Source organism: Amphiura filiformis, chromosome 8, assembly GCF_039555335.1.
Source record: "Amphiura filiformis chromosome 8, Afil_fr2py, whole genome shotgun sequence".
Lineage (NCBI taxonomy): Eukaryota > Metazoa > Echinodermata > Ophiuroidea > Amphilepidida > Amphiuridae > Amphiura > Amphiura filiformis.
This window is the reverse complement of record NC_092635.1, coordinates 62,852,678-62,872,290: the sequence shown is the minus strand read 5'-3', so window position 1 is coordinate 62,872,290 and position 19,613 is coordinate 62,852,678. Positions and strand designations below refer to the sequence as shown.

At 37.2% G+C, this 19,613-nt stretch overlaps 2 protein-coding genes across 2 annotated transcripts in view; both read left to right on the top strand.

Moving 5' to 3' along the window:
• The window catches only part of LOC140159338 (MAM and LDL-receptor class A domain-containing protein 2-like), a 65,093-nt gene extending 50,751 nt beyond the window's left edge, over nt 1-14,342 (top strand). Inside the window, exons 19-23 of the mRNA XM_072182786.1 lie at nt 3,293-3,555; nt 3,730-3,946; nt 4,136-4,413; nt 7,565-7,655; nt 8,938-14,342. Of these exons, the coding sequence (XP_072038887.1) occupies nt 3,293-3,555; nt 3,730-3,946; nt 4,136-4,413; nt 7,565-7,655; nt 8,938-9,236 (1,148 nt within the window). The 3' untranslated portion in view covers nt 9,237-14,342. The remainder of the gene's footprint in view (nt 1-3,292; nt 3,556-3,729; nt 3,947-4,135; nt 4,414-7,564; nt 7,656-8,937) is intronic.
• Nucleotides 14,343-17,226: 2,884 nt separating this feature from the next.
• The window catches only part of LOC140159652 (MAM and LDL-receptor class A domain-containing protein 2-like), a 36,478-nt gene continuing 34,091 nt past the window's right edge, over nt 17,227-19,613 (top strand). The window contains exon 1 of the mRNA XM_072183147.1: nt 17,227-17,490. Coding sequence (XP_072039248.1) covers nt 17,259-17,490 — 232 coding nt within the window. The 5' untranslated portion in view covers nt 17,227-17,258. The remainder of the gene's footprint in view (nt 17,491-19,613) is intronic.

Sequence of the window (19,613 nt, the reverse complement as noted above, 5' to 3'; positions counted from 1 at the left end):
CATACATTGAATTCAGCTGAAGGTAGGCAATACAAGCTCGGCAAACACAGGACCGACTATCGATCATACATTGAATTCAGCTGAAGGTAGGTAATACAAGCTCGGCAAAAACAGGACCGACTGTGGATCATACATTGAATTCAGCTAAAGGTAGGTAATACAAGCTCGGCAAACACAGGACCGACTGTCGATCATACATTGAATTCAGCTGAAGGTAGGCAATACAAGCTCGGCAAACACAGGACCGACTGTGGATCAAACATTGAATTCAGCTGAAGGTGGGTAATACAAGCTCGGCAAACACTGGACCGACTGTCGATCATACATTGAATTCAGCTGAAGGTAGGTAATACAAGCTCGGCAAACACAGGACCGACTGTCGATCATACATTGAATTCAGCTGAAGGTAGGTAATACAAGCTCGGCAAACACTGGACTGACTGTGGATCATACGTTGAATTCAGCTGAAGGTAGGTGATACAAGCTTGGCAAACACAGGACCGACTATCGATCATACATTGAATTCAGCTGAAGGTAGACAATACAAGCTCGGCAAACACTGGACCGACTGTCGATCATACATTGAATTCAGCTGAAGGTAGGTGATACAAGCTCGGCAAACACAGGACCGACTGTGGATCATACATTGAATTCAGCTGAAGGTAGGTAATACAAGCTCGGCAAACACAGGACCGACTGTCGATCATACATTGAATTCAGCTGAAGGTAGGTAATACAAGCTCGGCAAACACAGGACCAACTGTGGATCATACATTGAATTCAGCTGAAGGTAGGCAATACAAGCTCGGCAAACACAGGACCGACTGTGGATCATACATTGAATTCAGCTGAAGGTAGGTAATACAAGCTCGGCAAACACAGGACCGACTGTCGATCATACATTGAATTCAGCTGAAGGTAGACAATACAAGCTCGGCAAACACAGGACCAACTGTGGATCATACATTGAATTCAGCTGAAGGTAGGCAATACAAGCTCGGCAAACACAGGACCGACTGTGGATCATACATTGAATTCAGCTGAAGGTAGGTAATACAAGCTCGGCAAACACAGGACCAACTGTGGATCATACATTGAATTCAGCTGAAGGTAGGTAATACAAGCTCGGCAAACACAGGACCGACTGTGGATCATACATTGAATTCAGCTGAAGGTAGGTAATACAAGCTCGGCAAACACAGGACCGACTGTGGATCATACATTGAATTCAGCTGAAGGTAGGTAATACTGCTGGACCGACTGTGGATCATACATTGAATTCAGCTGAAGGTAGGCAATACAAGCTCGGCAAACACAGGACCGACTGTGGATCATACATTGAATTCAGCTGAAGGTAGGTAATACAAGCACGGCAAACACAGGACCGACTGTCGATCATACATTGAATTCAGCTGAAGGTAGGTAATACAAGCTGGGCAAACACAGGACCAACTGTGGATCATACATTGAATTCAGCTGAAGGTAGGCAATACAAGCTTGGCAAAAACAGGACCGACTGTCGATCATACATTGAATTCAGCTGAAGGTAGGTAATACAAGCTCGGCAAACACAGGACCGACTATCGATCATACATTGAATTCAGCTGAAGGTAGGTAATACAAGCACGGCAAACACTGGACCGACTGTCGATCATACATTGAATTCAGCTGAAGGTAGGTAAGGCCAAAAAAAAAAGATGTTTGCTTGCCCTCAACCGACCGACCCTAATTTTGGAAATCAGAAAAAAGTTGTTTTTTTCTATTTACTGTACAAAAGAATACAGACCCTAATTTTGGAATTCCTGAAAAAGTTTTTTTTTTTCTTTTCAAATTTTTGCATTTTGAAGATGTAAAAAAATTTATTTTAAAGCTTGTGTTCAACATTTTAGTTGTTTTGTAATGTTAGTTGATTAATTTTGACACCAAAATTGTCTGATTTTTTCATATTTTGAGCCTTAATTAATACAAATAGTAGAGTTTGCTAGCAATGGGGAGCACGGTGGTCTAGCGGAACGGGCACTGACTCATAATCGAAAGGTTGCGGGTTCGAGCCCCGGCGACGCCATCGTGTTGTGCCCTTGAGTAAGGCACTTTATCTCGATTACTCCTCTCCACCCAGGTGTTTAAATGGGTACCGGCATTCTTAAATGCTGGGAAGGTAACAGACTCGCTGTAGAGGAGGTGTAGCGATCCCCCTATATGGAGGAGTCTGGCCCAATCGCCAATGAAAGAGAGACGGGCACTCCGATCACTGTTTATACAGGATCGACTCCTTTACCTTTACCTTTACCTTGCTAGCAATTAAGAAAAAAAGAAAAGAAAAAAAAAATTTAAAATTCATTTGAGGGCAAGCAAACAATTTTTTTTATTGGCCTAATACAAGCTCGGCAAGCACAGGACCGACTGAATTCAGCTGAAGGTAGGCAATACAAGCTCGGCAAACACAGGACCGACTGTGGATCATACATTGAATTCAGCTGAAGGTAGGTAATACAAGCTCGGCAAACACAGGACCGACTGTGGATCATACATTGAATTCAGCTGAAGGTAGGTAATACAAGCTCGGCAAACACAGGACCGACTGTGGATCAAACATTGAATTCAGCTGAAGGTAGACAATACAAGCTCGGCAAACACAGGACCGACTGTGGATCAAACATTGAATTCAGCTGAAGGTAGGTAATACAAGCTCGGCAAACACAGGACCGACTGTGGATCATACATTGAATTCAGCTGAAGGTAGGCAATACAAGCTCGGCAAACACAGGACCGACTGTGGATCAAACATTGAATTCAGCTGAAGGTAGGTAATACAAGCTCGGCAAACACAGGACCAACTGTGGATCATACATTGAATTCAGCTGAAGGTAGGTAATACAAGCTCGGCAAACACCATAAATCAGACAGTGTCCATACGCTATTGTGTTTATGCTAATGTCATTACGTAATCAAGTATTCCACATCGCTAATACATATTTGTTTTGAAAGACAAAAGTACAAACTTGTATTTATCGTGAGTAACAGTCATCAAAGTCATGCATGAGTGGAGATATACCATAGTTGCGGGAACTTATTGACCGTCCCTCGTATATGGAAATGGAAGAGGTTTAAGAAAAACAAAGAACGAAGGAAAGATAAAGAAAGGATGAATACGACAGAAAAAAGAAAAAGAAAAAAGAATTGGAGAAAGAAAGAATTATGAGTAAACAATCAAAGTCAGAAAGGAAGAGGATGAGTGAAGAATAGATGTCGTAATTTACCTTAAGCGTTTTGTTTTTCACATTTCAAATAGGCCATTATATGTACATAGAATCGTCACTGCCACGACGTCCATGGAACAACGCTCGACTCATATCTCCATTAATTGAAGGCAGCGAAGAGAAAATGTGCGTACAATTCTACTGTCACATGAAAGGATCTGGAATAGGGTACTTGTATCTGTTTTGGCAAACTGGAGTCACCGTGGAGCAGAAGATCATATCAATAATAGGAGAACAAGGAGATGATTGGGTGGTTAAAACCGCAGAATTGGAACCATTTCCCGGGCAATTTGTGGTAAATATGAATGAATTCTCCAAAACATTGTCAGATAACTGTTCTAGAGAGCAGGGAAATGATTCAACTTGGCACTTGTTTGTTGAATGTCAATAAAGCATTAAAGTTACCCTAACCAACCAGCAAACCAACAACCAGATAAAATCATTCAGGAGTAACTTTTCCTTCTTTCAGTTGATATTTGAAGCATACGTTGGCAGAGTCACCTATGGAGACATTGCCATCGATGACATTACAATCTTAAGGCAACCTTGTCAAGGACACGTGAAAGAATCTGAATGTTCTTTTGATCTTGCTGGAGATTGGTGCGGTTATACTCAGAGTGTTGAAGATGATCTTAATTGGAAGTGGCATGATGCTAACCAGGCGAACCCACTTTTGAATACGACGGGTAAGTCGCATGTAGGCTACTTAACTCCACACTACACTGTCTTTATTTTGTGGGAGCGTTTCTTTCGCTGAAAACATATTCCCAATCCACAAATGAAACAAGTAATCATTTAAATATTAATGATCTTTAACGGGCGCAACTGCGATATACAAGATATTTTGAGCATTCCTGTGTTATACTCTCTTTCAGGCGACAAGTCATTTGTGTATGTAGCCGGTGGTTCTAGCGACAAAGGCAAGATTGCAAGGATATCTTCCCGCGCAATAGATGGGCGATCTAGTCAACATTGTCTTGAATTTGACTATTATTTTTCTCAAAATTCCACTTCAAGTAAATTAACCATAGCGATTAGAAGAAACAATGGCAACCAATTGAATATTATGACGTTAGTTGTCGATGATGAGAAAGACAATTGGAAGCACCAAATAAACACCTTGTCAAAAGGCGATGTTGGAGAAAAATTCCAAGTAAGTAACACGCGGTAAAAAAGAATTTTTATCTTTTGGTGGTTTTTGTAAATTTGCCATTTAAAAGGAATAATCCATGACCTGGGGATGATTCCGTGTGCATATAAAGTACCATAAATTACTATTCATAGTTAGACCATGAGACCTGACCAAATATGAACTTAGAATTAACGTAACCTGGCAACAATTCTGCTAGAGGTCATATATCACCATCCTTTTTTTTATTTCATTCAAATCATACATACAAAATAGGAAAAAAAAAATTATAATCAGGACATGCTCAAAAGGCCAAGATATAACACGCTGCTATGGGTTTGGGATTATCTTTTTTAATTGTCATGGGGGGTAAGTTCGGTCGAATGGGTCAAAAATATGGTCTATTGCCATTTGGTCTAATACCATTTGGTCTAATTCCCGTTTCGTCTATATTCAATTGGTCTATTACCAGAAAGGCTAATTGCCATTTAGTCTAATAATCATATAGTCTAATGTCCATTTAGTCTAATATTGTTTGGTCTAATATCCAGTATGTCTAATAACCATATAGTCTAATAACCATTTGGTCTAATATTTTTTCAATGCCCATTTGGTCTAATAACCGTTTGGTCTAATAACCGTTAGGTCCAATACTCTTATGGTCTAATAACCAGTTGGTCTAATACCATTTCGTCTATTTGCCAATTCGTCTAAAAATATTGCCATTTCGTCTACCACTGGTTACGGGCTGAAAATACTTGTAATGAGGCAAGCATGTGTTATGAGATAAGCACATGTAAACAAAGGTACTACATGTATCAAATTGTATGCATTCTTAGTAGAATAATTGTTATTGTTTATTGATATATCCAAAAAATGAAGACTAATACATGTAGCCTGCTTATATTGCCTACTCGAGTGAAAGTGACATTTTACCGGACTGTTTGTCCTTCTTTCCTCGGTCTTTTAAGGTTTAAACTATGATAAAAGGCTCATCAACATGCAGCACTGGGGTGCCACAGGTGCAGGGCATTTGCCGGTATTGCCATTCCAACATCAAAACAAATTAGGTTTCATGTTTTTGTCATTTGCATATGAGTTTTGTGTAGATAATACATGTAGGCCTATAGACCTGTTACACTGTTAATGAATTGCGCTCCTTTAAGACCACGGTGACCCTGGACTATGACCTCACACTCACAGTATGTGTAATAGCGTTATTGCGCCTATGCAGCCTCACACGTGCTATTAGACCAATCGGTTAGTAGACCAATTGGCTAGTAGACTAAATGGCTTGTTAGACCAAATGGTTTGTAGACCAAATGGCTATTAGACCAAATGGCTATTAGACTTATTGGCTATAGACCAAATGGGTATTAGACAAAATAGTTGTTAGACTAAATGGTTTTAGACTTATTGGTTATTAGACCAAATGGTTATCGGACCAAATGGTAATCGGACCAAATGGTTATAGGACCAAATGATTATTGGACGTACTGGATATAGACCTAATGGGTTTAGATTAAATGGATATAGACAAAATGGGTAGTAGACGAAATGGTATTAGACCAAATGGCAAATCCCCAAAAATATCATTCACAAAGGACAAAATTTAAAATAATTGGCCAATTTCATCGAAACTGAGAAATCTGAAACATACTTAATTCACATTTTTGTACAATATGTATTGTTATGCCCCCCAGAGTTAATGCAGCCAAAGTCTAATAGAAATATGTGCATGTTTAACCTCTGTCCCATGATTTCATTCGATTCCGATCTTATAGATGAGTTGACTTTTGACATCATTGCCTTGCAGTTTGCGCGCGCATCATCAGAATTTCCGTGGTTTATTGAACTTTTCGGTAAATCTCATAAGCCTTTGCGAGTACACCTGAGAACTCGTCATTTGACGTCACACCGATCTGTGCTGATGCGCACATCGTTTATCGAACATCGTTACTATGCATTGCAAGTCGGCGTGACGTCAAGTAATGAGTTCTCAGGTGTACTCGCAAAGGCTTATGGGATTGACCGAAAAGGTCAATTGCTCGCGCGGCATCATAATTTGTTCAGGGTCCGTGGTTTAAAACTCCCGCCACATTACATTAAGGCTAGTATTGAGCAGTGTATGGTTGCATGCAGTTTGCTCAAACATATCGATATACCAGTCCATTGCCTTTGTTGATTAGAGGTTAATGACTGCGCATCACTTGTTTTGAGGTCATTAACCTCATTCATAACCGTCACTTTTCAATTTTTTAAAACTCATAACGGCATTTTCTTTTAAATTTGAAAACAAAACAAAATTATTTTCACTGTATCTTTCATTTTCCCTGTAAAAAAAATCGAATAGCCTATTAAGGAAGTATCGCTAGCTACCAAGGACACTAGCGCGCAATCATGCGATGTCTAAATACGGCGGCCAGCATCCGCGTAAATTGTTCGAATGTTTAACACGTCACATGACGCGGTCATTCACAAGCGTACTTTTAGCTACGTCACGAGACGCGGTCATTATACTTTTTCAATAACCTGCATTTGCGTCCACGTATTTAAAAGTTATTATCTGTGATTGGATTAAACACATCGCGTATATTCATGAGGTTATGAATAAACATTGAGGTCAACTCATCTATACATTTCTCTAACAAATTATTTTCCCATTTCGCTTGTCGCGAGTAGTAACTTGAGGTAAGATGCGATTGAATTTCTGAAGTTTGAGAATTTTGCCTATGTGCATGAGATATTTGACTACGCCGCAATTGCGGTGCGGTGCCGCGCTGCATCATACTGCAAAATACTGCATTGCGGTATCGCAATAAAGTTAAATACATTTTAACTTAGAAATGCGACGAGTTGCGTTGAGTTTGCAGCAAAGAGTAATCGATATATCGGCAAACTCCCAATTACTTGCCAAGTAATTTTAAGGACTTTCTAGTTGAGACTTGTTACATAGGTATTAAAAAGGAAGTATATTACATTTAGCATTTTGCTTATTTTAATCTGCATAATTAATTAAGAGTTTTATTGAAATTAACCCCTTATTAATTATGCAGATTAAAATTAGGAAAATGCTAAATACAATATACTTTTATTGTGCTTGTACTCGTAGGATTTTAGATGCTTTATAACGTTTTCAATGTTTTATAAATAATTATGATGACTGTATTCTCAGGTAATATTCATCGGTGTACTAGGTGAGAACCAAGGTATAATTGGGTTAGATAACCCATCTGTTAGCCTAGGATCATGTGAAGAACAATCAGGTAAGTTGTAAGAAAGCTAGAAAGGTTTAGATTACGACACTACTGCATAATGTTACCGATGAATTTTATGATTAACACCTTCTCTACTTAAAAAAAAAAATCAATTTACAAAACTGGGAAAGGAATTAATTTGGTCATCCACTCCACTACACGATCGTTTCTCATGTCAGCTGATTCCCAGATCTGGTCGGATGCGCTTGTCCTTTGCCTTGACATGTATTATGTAATATAAAATGATCAGATTATGATCATGTGGCATTAAAAACTGACCATTGTGGCAATTTAGCTGGTCGACCAGGTTCGAATTTTAAACAAACGACCCTCTATTATATTAGATTAAAAAAATTCGACATACATAAAAGTTCCTTGACCCGATTGACAGCCTCATTTCCTCCGTTTTACCTAATTGTTGATGAGATTTTGGTTTCATATAATATATCCTATTTTTATTATTATCATCCTGAAATTTGACGTTCCAAGTCGATGTATTTGCGATGAAATCGTGCCAAAACATCGGATTGTGGTAACCGCGATGGCAACGGAGTTTCCTACGCCCATTTGCATTATGGGTAGGCCCAGCCAGCCATTTCACTTCGATGAAATCTGTATATGCACGAAAATTCCGTAAGCTTACTACTAGTTAGTAGTTAGTAACAGCTTACAGATACTCCTTTATGATCAAATCTTGGCGTTATTTAGGCTGCTATGTGCACGATTTATGTAAAATCACTGTTATTTCCTCAAAATAAACTGTAAAATAAAGTTTCTTACGGCATACCTTCGTATGTTTCACCTGTTTACAATGATCGAGACCACGATACAATTCAAGCGTACCAAGGTATCTGCTTCCTAATTTACGCATTTTCACATATACGCCTGAAATGTTCTCGTTTTTTACATGGATGCATAAAGGGGGCGATATCGACATTTTATGTAAGTTGGAAGAAAATCCATATCCCAAACCAACAGGGTTTCCTTCCCCCTAATGTCACTATACCGTAAAACCTCGTTTACAAGCATATGTAGTGTTTTTGACCAGCCGTAAATATGTCAAAACAATAGATTGGTCTTACAATAGTATTTGTTTGTATATGCTTGTATAGGTAATTTATTTGCTCAAACTAAATAATGTTATATATTTGTCACTGGATGGCGCCTGGATTAATCCAGCTTTCATCAAGAGCATTCTATATGCTTGTAGACGAGGTTTTACGGTATATAAACAATTCTTAAAGATTGCGTAAAATTTCACTCTGATGATGATTTTGTTTCCCTTGTTTAGGCCAAAGCAGTAGCTCACGAAGCACCGGAAGTGCCAGCGCATCAGTGGCAACATTCTTCGGTATTTTATCAGCTTTTCTAATTATAGCTCTAGTAGCAGCTGCTACATATTACCTATACCGCAAGCGGAGAGACACACTAGCCAGCTACACTGTACGATATGAGAATAAAGACAGCGACAACAATGAGATGAAATCGATGCCGAAACAATTGACGATTGAAAACCCGCTTTACTCAGACCCACCAATTATATCCACTGCTGTATCATTTGATAACTCAGATATGAATGGTTCAAAGTAATCAATAGGTTGCGCCGCAAGGGTACATTCTAGGTCCGTAATTTTTGCTAAATGGTGTGTAGTTAACGCTCAATGTTCCATCTTGTGTTTCAAATCACTCCACTTTGTATTAGATATATGCCTTGTAGCTTATCCTGCATTCATTGAAAGTGAAAAATGGTTGAGATGAATCCGTTGCAAAGTCATCTATGTAAGTGGAAAACAAAGGTCAGCATTTGTTAATAATCGACGTGAAAATAAGATAAATATGGGAAATCAGACAATGGACAAGGATGTACATACTGAGCATTGAATATTGGACATTTGATATTGCCTATTGAATACGGAATGTTGCATAGCAGATCTCGGAAAAAGAATTTTACAAAAGCTTACATGTATTAGCTATTTTAAGAGTGGATTTGTCAGTAAATATTGAACATTTATTTACCACGAAATATTACATAGCTTATATTGCCCAAATTAGACATTTTTTGGACATCGGGTATTAGACGCAACAATGGATACACACTATTGCACATGGAATATCGACCAATATGGGCGTTATCACAAAATATTAAATAGGCCTAATGCAGATATTCGGCATGATATTTTAGAAATTAGAGTATTGACATTTTAGATCGTAGATATTGGACACTAGATATATAAGATACTAGACTTGGAAACTAAGCTACTGCAGACGAATCCAACGAGCCAAGTCATGGTCAGGATTTTGTCGCCCATTATTGGTTCCCCGCATGCACCAAACAGGTGTTGTGAGTGCCCAATTGGGTGGATTAAACCCGCTTAAAATTCGATGTTAGATTCTTTTGTGTTGTAAACTGCCATCATTCTTTTGTCTACGTGTAGCACGGGTGATAGAATGCATTTTAAAATACCCTTCAAGGCCGCATCATTTCACATTTTATGTGAGCTAACAGGGCCGGATTTACCATAGGGCCAGATGGGCCCGGGCCCAGGGCCCCAAAAAAGTATGCATGTTCCATTTTAGCTGAAAAACGCCATGTTTTAGGCCAAAATAGGGTAAAAAAATTGTAAAATTTTACACGCTTCGCCCGCACTGGCCTGTTACTATAGCAAAATTCAGCTTCAATTTAGCCAAAAATAGTCGCTTCGCGCGCAAATGTCCTAGTAAAATCTCCAAACATGGCCGCTTGAGTGCAAATGCCTTCCTCACAGTGCGTTTGGGGCCTCCAAATTTTGGCCTGGCCCAGGACCCCCAAAAAAGTAAATCCGGCCCTGTCCCCGTCGTGGCTATGGCTGCCATTGAGGTGTAAGAATGCGTGAAATTGGATTCGTCTATAATCAAAAGCAGAATTATTAATACTAGTTTTGGTATGACGTGGCCTGTCAATCAAACTCAGAAACGATTTGTTTATGAGTTTGAGTTTCTGAACGCGGCGATAAAACGGCACCAGATGAACCTTCTTTTTACGCGCTACTAATTAAACTAAGGATCGTGGGTAGTTTGATTGACAGTGACGTGAGACGCAAAGTAGTCTTTAATTCTGTCTCATATCATTTTGGTAAATTCTTGTTACATATGATTTTTTTTTTTGAATTAGCGAACAAGGGATTAACGCTTTAGGGTGGATGTCATTTTCTTCGGAGGGTTGGAGTCATGAATATGTTGGTGACCCGAGTAAATTTTTATTATGACCGCCCTATTTCGGGCTAAATTTTTTATGACGCCCTATCTCAGGCTGAAAATTTTTACGACCCCGCCCTTCCGGCAAGTTGGGCCCACACAGACTCAATCCATTGTTGGAACTAAGGTGCGAAGCCCACAAAAACTTTAATTGTAAGTGTAAAGAAAAGGTGCGGAGTCAGGGAGATAATATGGATTTATATAACCTTTATCAACCTTTTTTTACAAAACGTGCTGGGTAGCTTCAACATAATGTTTGCATGCTATCAAAATTCACACGTAAAATTTTCTACAACAAGAACCACTAACCGCTAAATTTGAATATCCAACTAATTTACCCCGCAGGGCTACAAAGAACCACAAACCACGAAATATGGATATATCCAACAAGCCTAAACTACAAATTAGCTCCCGATCCCGATAGAAGGCAGGGCTTGCAGAATGAGGGAAATTAAGGGGTAAAAGATAAAAACAATAATAGTAAAAGTAGAATATTAATATATATTCAGTATCAGGCCAGCGACTCCCATACGACGACTAAACACTCCAAGTGGAACCCCAATATAAGGGTCCACAGGGTAAGAAAGCAAAGAGTAATCTTAATCATGTTAATGTAAAATAGTAACCTTATGGTAATTTGACACCACAGAATATATATTCTACTTTTGATATTAATATAATATATTACACTTTTACGTATATTACCCTTGTCATGAATTAGTGCTGTGTGCATGTTTTGTTTTACGATAGGCGATTGTGGACCTAACAAGTGCTCCAGAGCGATGCCTCTTCACACCTAACGGAAAGATCATTAAACACAATGTAAACAAGTGGTTAATATGTCAATGGGCTTTACATTTTTTTCGGAGAAATCTTTTTCGTTGTTCTTTTAAGAACAAGCTGTTTCTTGCAAAACATTTAATTAGGTTTTGTTCAAATTTGAAAATACTGCATGATATTAAAAATGAATGTTTGGGTGTAAGATGATACTCGGCGCTTGTAAATATCTTTTTTCGTTAATGTTATAATTATTGCATAAAGAATTGAAAATTATTGTATAGAAAATTTAAAGTTTTCATACACATCAATGTTTTCGGAATATTTCCAAGAAATTGTATGAAGGTAAAATGTAAATCTTTTAAAGTTTCAACATAATGTTTGCAAGATATCAAAAAATCACACGTAAAAATTTCTAGTACAAATTAATGCTTCAAATATTATCATATAATGAATGCGAAAGTTTTAACTGTAAATAAAAACATTTAGCATTAAACATATTGTACAGTATCAACAATTAGAGGCCACAAGCTTATCATTTACTTATCATGTCTTTCGTGGTCTTTGAAAAGTTTAATATATGCATAAAGAATTAAAGTTGTTAATGTTATAGCTATCCAATTTCAGGAATCCATATTTTAAGTTTCCTATAATTCAACACTGTGTATCAATGTGAAGGCATATCAGAAGTTATACCCAGCAAACACAAAAACGTTTTTAAAACGTTTTAAATAAGCTATATTTTGGGTTTTGGTTTAGGTAAAAACGTTTTAATAACATTAAAATGTCGGGTTATATAAAGGTCATGAAATCGTTTTAAAACGTTTTGTATGAAAACACACTACAACAATATTTTTAAAATGTTTTCGTAATGTCATTGTAAACTATTTTTGCAAACATTTTTGGCCAAATATTTTGTCAAGACTTAAATAACATTATGATAAACTATTTGAACCCAGCAAACACAGAAATGTTCTTAAAATGTTTTTTACAAAACGTTTTAATAACATTTAAATGTCGGGTTATATAAAGGTCGTATATTTTGGTCAAACATTTTTTGCAAAATATTTTTTCAACCCCAAAATAACATTCTGTTTAGAATGATTTGTACCAAGTTTTCAAAAATATTTTTGGAATGTTATTAAAACGTTTTTATACCCTTTATATAACCCGACATTTAAATGTTTTCTGTAAAACATTTGTGTTTGCTGTGCAGTAAATTACCAACAAATGTTATTTAATGTTATGAAAACGTGTTATACCATTAATGTACCCTTTGTATAACCCGACATTTAAACGTTTTCTGACAACCTTTTATAATCTTTTGCGAATGATGTCGAAAACGTTTTGTGTTTGCTGGGTAGTCAGGTTGTTCACCTTCAGCGAAAACATATAACATAACGCAGTCAAAAATCTAATGAGATACACAAACTTTTTGAAAGGAGTGAGCGAGTATGACGAAAGCGCATGTTAATCAAACTTGCAATGAATTGCATTGGTGCGTGCATCATGTAATCGCTCATTTCTTCACAACCAGGAAACCAGTCAAACGAGTCAAATTAAATTTGCGTACAAGAAAATGCACTACGCGCCACTTTTTCAATTTTTTGATTCCGATGTCTATTTTTCTATTATGTCCAAATTCATTTACCCCCTTATTTTTTCTGGGGCACCCTGTATACATAGGCCTATGCCTCCCTCTTTCTCTTACCATGCCTACTTTCACGCTGAACACTGTTGGAAAATTGATATGCTGCCATCTGGAGCTAGAAACGCTCGATCTCTGTTCTCTAATTCAAAATAATTCATGCATAACATGAATCCGGATTCGACCGTCTGCCGAATTCATAACGATATATGAACGTTTACAATTAACGGAGAAATGGGACATTGTTTGGTTAAACTATTTGGTATTTTGCCTCATTAAATCACAAATTTGTGAAATTCATTCCCCTTTCCTGAAAATACCTATCAAACAGATACTTGACTTGTCATCACGTTCTGAATTTCATAGAAGGAGTTATTATCCCCCTGGTCTTTGTCAATTACGGCAAACTTGAAGAAAGAGTATTTCTGATTCGTTTCGTAATCGTATAAGTCGCTGATAATGTAACCAAGATGTAATGTCTAAACTAGTAGCCGTGCAGCTGCGTACTGTTCAATCTCGACAGAGATGGATTTGTCATAAAAGTATAGAGAAGGTTCTTCTTCAGTGTTACAGCATGTATTTATGTCCACAGTATATGGGCAAACCCACAGCTACGGAGAAGATTAAAATTTAATTGAAGTTATATCCTCTGTAATAATGTGGTAAAAATCACATAAAAAGTATGTTTTTCAACCTAAATATATGAAGTCATATTGAAATGTTTCACTTAATCCCACATTAAGAATTATTCAGCGTTGTAAGCTCTACATCTGTTCCTAATTTGGTGTATTTCCTATAAAAGAATGTAAGATTTCTCCAATATATTGCACAGTGCGGCTGGACGATGGTGATAAAGGGTCCATGTGTTGTGATGCCTTTGCGCTGTAAATTACACACATGCAGTTTTCGTCCATCTTCAGTAATAGCAATGTCACGCCAAAACGAGTCAAGCTATTTCCATGAAAGTCACTTAATAAGTAGGAGACATGTTTTTCATTGTATTGCACTTATTAAAATTAGATACACTGTTGACTATATATTTTTGATATTTTGTTCAAACACGGTATAAATCATTCTGGGACACCCTGTACTATACTATGTTGCATTGTTATGCAAGATATGATTTTGATTATGCTCTCATGAAATTATTCAAAAGGAACACTGCAAAAAATATTTTACTCAACATTGAGTAAAAAGGTCACAACTCAACAGTTGAGCTGATATCTGGTCATTTTGACACCTCATTTGAGTCCTGTTTATCAGGGACAGTCTGTGTAGCTCAGTGGTTAGAGCGCTCGCCCGACAAGCGAGAGGTCTGGGGTTCAAGTCCCCGCACAGGCAGGTATGTCCGGAGTTTTTTCTCTGGTATATCTGCCTATGCATGTTATGTTTCCATTTGTAAATTCATGTTTAAAATGTGCTAGTGTGCGATGCGTAATTCTTCTTTCCCCTGTATATTGATATATTAAGAATAACGATTAAGCATCATTAATTTGATCTCGTGCGCTAGTTGTAATGTTTGAATGTTTCCATGTTCCAGTGTATGATGCGTAAGCCTCTTCCTCTGTTTGTATGATTATATTAGGCTGGCGGGTAAGCATCATTAATTGATCTCGTACACTGGTGCGTTATGTGTTGTTTGTACTGTTCACCCTTGACTGCTCATATCCATAAGTACCAGACTTGAGTCCTGTTTATCAGGGACAGTCTGTGTAGCTCAGTGGTTAGAGCGCTCGCCCGACAAGCGAGAGGTCTGGGGTTCAAGTCCCCGCACAGGCAGGTATGTCCGGAGTTTTTTCTCTGGTATATCTGCCTATGCATGTTATGTTTCCATTTGTAAATTCATGTTTAAAATGTGCTAGTGTGCGATGCGTAATTCTTCTTTCCCCTGTATAAATAACCGTTGCACTTACATACATATTTTTACAATACAAAAACACTCAGATATCATTACACAGATTTCCTTCCATTACACTGAATGCAAAATCAGTAGAATTTACTGCAACTTTCAAATCTTGGGCTACATGGTTTTAAATGTACGCTGTGACGTCAATATTTAGTCAATTGCTACAAATGAGGTGTCAAAATGTACAGAAATAAATTCTGCGTCCAACGCATTTTAAAGATTTGTTATACAATCACCCGTTTTTGAATAATGGTAATTATTTAAGGGGGTTTAGTTACTTTTTTTTTGGATATGTTTAGTTATAAAATAGATGTTTCTTTTCAGGTGAAATTCGCATGTTAATGGGATTTTTAATCGAAAATATATCTTTGCCTATACTATAGTTTTGTATCCTGGTTACATCCTTTTTACCCGGTATTATCGGTGGGATATATAAATTTAGATTTTATTACAGAGACTGTACATTATTCTCCGAGCTGTAAAAATGGCTTTCTTGTGTAGTGTGCAAAACTGTGGGTTTTTTACACTTCTTTGGTACATGATTGGGGTGAATATTTGTGGGAAACGGGCTCTTTTTTCCCCTTTTTTTCATTTTTGTCAGGGAGCATTCTACCCCCTGTATTCCAGCCCCCACACCCGCCATAGCTACGCTACTACCCCAACACCACACACCCCCACACAAAACACCTCATACACATCTACTTTACCATCAAAATGTTATATTTTTGCTCACAACCCCAGTGAAATTAGGCATTTAATATGTTTCTTTTAGGTAAAGGTTTAGTGGTTGGTTACCGCCAGTCGTATGCTGTTAAATTAGCCACTAGGATACACAATTTTGCTTCTAGAATCCAAATAGCTCTAGCAATTTAACTCAAAATTTGGACTGTTTGGTAATGGGCTCTATGTGAAGAGTGTCAGTGGCGAGATTATGAAATGTACAAAACCCGTTTGTGCCACTTTGGGCATGTTCGTTGTAACAATACACATGAATGGTCATCATCGCAATACCTGAAAACCTCTTTTCTTATTTGAATTACCGCATAACAAATAACATATTCAAGTGTAGTATAGGCCCTAATTATTATCAGCCACACTCTAAACACGATAAGCAAGATTTTATTGTTGTAATCACGATAAAGCACGTATAAATTAGTATATAAACTAATTTTATGGAGCTTCACGACTTCAGGGTTGTCAGCAATTTATAATGTCTACAATGTTTTTAAATAAATCTGACTTATTTTCTAATCATAATGGTTTTTATAAGATTTTTACGTCATACAGAAACGTACATTTTGGCGCAACTTTACCAAAGGTTGTGTTGTTGTTGCTTTTTTACTTAAGGAGGTGCAGCCTTGATATTGGTTTGGTTTGTGAATATTCGAGGTTACGCAACTTCTAGAAATACTATCTAATCATTGTAAAAAGAAGATAAAGATCATTAATGCTTATGTGATGGCATTGGTTTGTGTAGTGAACGTAGATTGCCTCTTATTATTTCAATGGGTGTCATATTCTAGTAGCGGATCAAGAGTATGTTTTAGGGGGTGTCGCCCATTCTGTTGATAAACATGGCGTATTCGTTGTTACTGGCATGGATACTTTATAGCTGTATTGTATTATCTTGTACACTTGGTGAGTATACAATATTTCAACTCAGGACTTCCTTTATATTTTGTACTATGTATTTATATATCTCATTACCTTGATATTGTGGTCCTCCATCAAAAGTTCTATGATACTACAGATCATGGATCACACATATGTGCTACAAATGTCAACGCCGTTCCCTTAGAAAATGTAAATACTTAAGGGTAATATGGAGAAAGACAGTCCGAACACAGAATGAGAACATAATTAAAATGATTAAATGAATGATGACTTGTAGCTTGCTTCTGTAATTTAAAACTAATAAACTTGATGTAGCATTTAGGAATAAGATTAGAAAGAAATCAATGAAAGGAAGGTGAATAATAGAAAAAAGAAGAAAGAGTAAAAACGAAACCATGCTTATAATTACAATTCCGAAATTAGTTGCAGAATAATGTTATTGATGCATCCAAATGTTTCAATTAAAGTCGCATCATCACCGGCGGTACCTGAATTGGTCGCAACATCAGCAGCACCTATCAGCAATTTTGATTGTAACTTGGACGATGAAGACCTCTGTGGAATGACACAAGACACACGCAGTCAGTTCTATTGGAGTTGGAGAGGAAACACTTCGCAACCAGTAATGGGTCCAGTTGGTGATCATACGAGCGGCTCAACTTCAGGTAAGAAGCATTTTATGCATTAGTATAGTTTTGGTATGTCTATTTGCTGCATGCTGTCAAATTGTTTTTACCTTTATTTCTATTCTTGTCTTTGTTTTAATTGTGATTCGATTTCTCTATCTTCCTTTTCTCGTCTCCTTTGTATTCCTGGGAAGGTTCGATTTACTATGTGGTGGTCCGGGGGGTGGTTGTCACTCCCATTGTGGCCTGTACACCATCCGCGATAATGAAAACGCGTAAAAGGGTAGTTTTTTCGTGGGTAGGCACGATACTCGAGTACCGTGTTTAGGGTGTCAAAAACATGAAAAATTGGAAAAAGGGTACCAAAATTGCAATTGCTAATACGCGAAAATGAAATTTAGGGTATGAAATTTGATACAAGGAATAAAATCCCTGTTTAGGGTGTGAAAAGGCTATCGTTTTAGTCAAGGGTAAATCCTTGTTTAGGGTGTTTTACGAAAGTTGATTATCACGGATGGTGTACAGGCCACAATGGGAGTGACCCCCCCCCCTCCCTCCGGGGTGGTGGTAAATACAGAATATTTGCTATAAATAAATATCGGACAGTGTAGTTACGAGAAACCTATAAAATGTATATGATTATCTATTAACAAGTATGGCCAGCAACTTACTATCAATAGTTTATACGATGAGGATATTTAACAACTTTAAGGCCAAAAAAAATCATGTTTGTTTCCTGTAGCAGGTCCAAAAGTCAAATGCGAAATGCGGTTTATTTTGTTTCGTTTTTTATAAATCCATGTCTTGAAATGGAATACCCTTTTCGCTGCAAATTGGGATGGGAATTTACAGTGGGTTTCTCCGGCACACAAAAATCATATTTCGTCATATTCAAGAATATTTATATTGTTTATTTGTTGTGTAATGTGTAAATGTTTACTCCAGTAGTGTTTTATATTTTTTTTTTGCGATTTTCCGGGGTTTTTTTTTTTTTTTTTCTTTGAAAGTGAAAAAAAAATTCAAATGCGCACATAAGCCGTCAAAAACGAAATGCGCGCGCTACAGGAAACAAACTGGTTTTTTTGGCCTAATCCCAAAACAACGACGCATGTCCACATGCTACAGGGTTCAAGATTACAAAAACATTTCTTTGTATAACTTGACATATATTTTGTTGATTTGAAAAATTCAAAAAATCTGTGGATAGATGAATCTTTTTGCTACCCTCTCAACGTTGTTCCATTTTCAAAAACAATTTATCGGTTTTCAACATGAATTAATTCGGGTTTTTTTCTTTTATACCTTTCTGTCTCTGATCCCTCAGTTACCCATGCAACCATCATTCAGTACAAAACAACGATTCGTTGAAATGAATATTGACATGAATGAGGTTTTTAAAAATCAGCAGTTGTTCAAAGTGATAAAATCACTAGGGAGGAGAAAAAGGATGAACATTTACCTGTAATGGGTATGCTGAATGGCTTTCTTGCCTGATGTGGCCACATGAGATTTTAATTCAATCAATCTTCTTCTTTGACATGTACGCCTTTATCCAAGAGAGCCGTCGCTAGATCGTTGCAACTGTTTCAGTCTACCATTTACAAGTAAATTCCATTGCTCTTTGCCAACGAAAGAAATAAGCACCACACTATAACCCTTATTTTCTCCTCATTTTTGAATCACTTACTGAATAAAGAAGAAAACCCCATTCATGGCCAATATCATGTCAATGAATCATTGTTTTACTGAAAGATGATTGCATGTCAATGCTATAATATAGGGGCTTACTTTCGAAGGTACCTAACTACTATCTTACCTACAAGTTACCTACGATAGTCTGAACACGGCGCTGCAAGCCTGATTCAGCATGAACTATGCACAGTGTCAACACCCTGTATTATAAATATTTTTTTCCATACAGCTCAATACTCCGTTGAAATCAATATTCTATTATTGACACAGATAAAGAAAGTTTACATATGCATTGTGTTATAGGACGTGCACCTAGAACTTAACTGAATGGGCTAAACGCGTTCCTTTATACCTATAAAGTATAATTGTCATTCTCAAAATTAAATATATCTCAATTTTTACTTTGGATTTCAAATTTTTTACTTTAAAAATGCAGTAAAAGATATCCACAGCAAGCTGCAAGGCCCCGC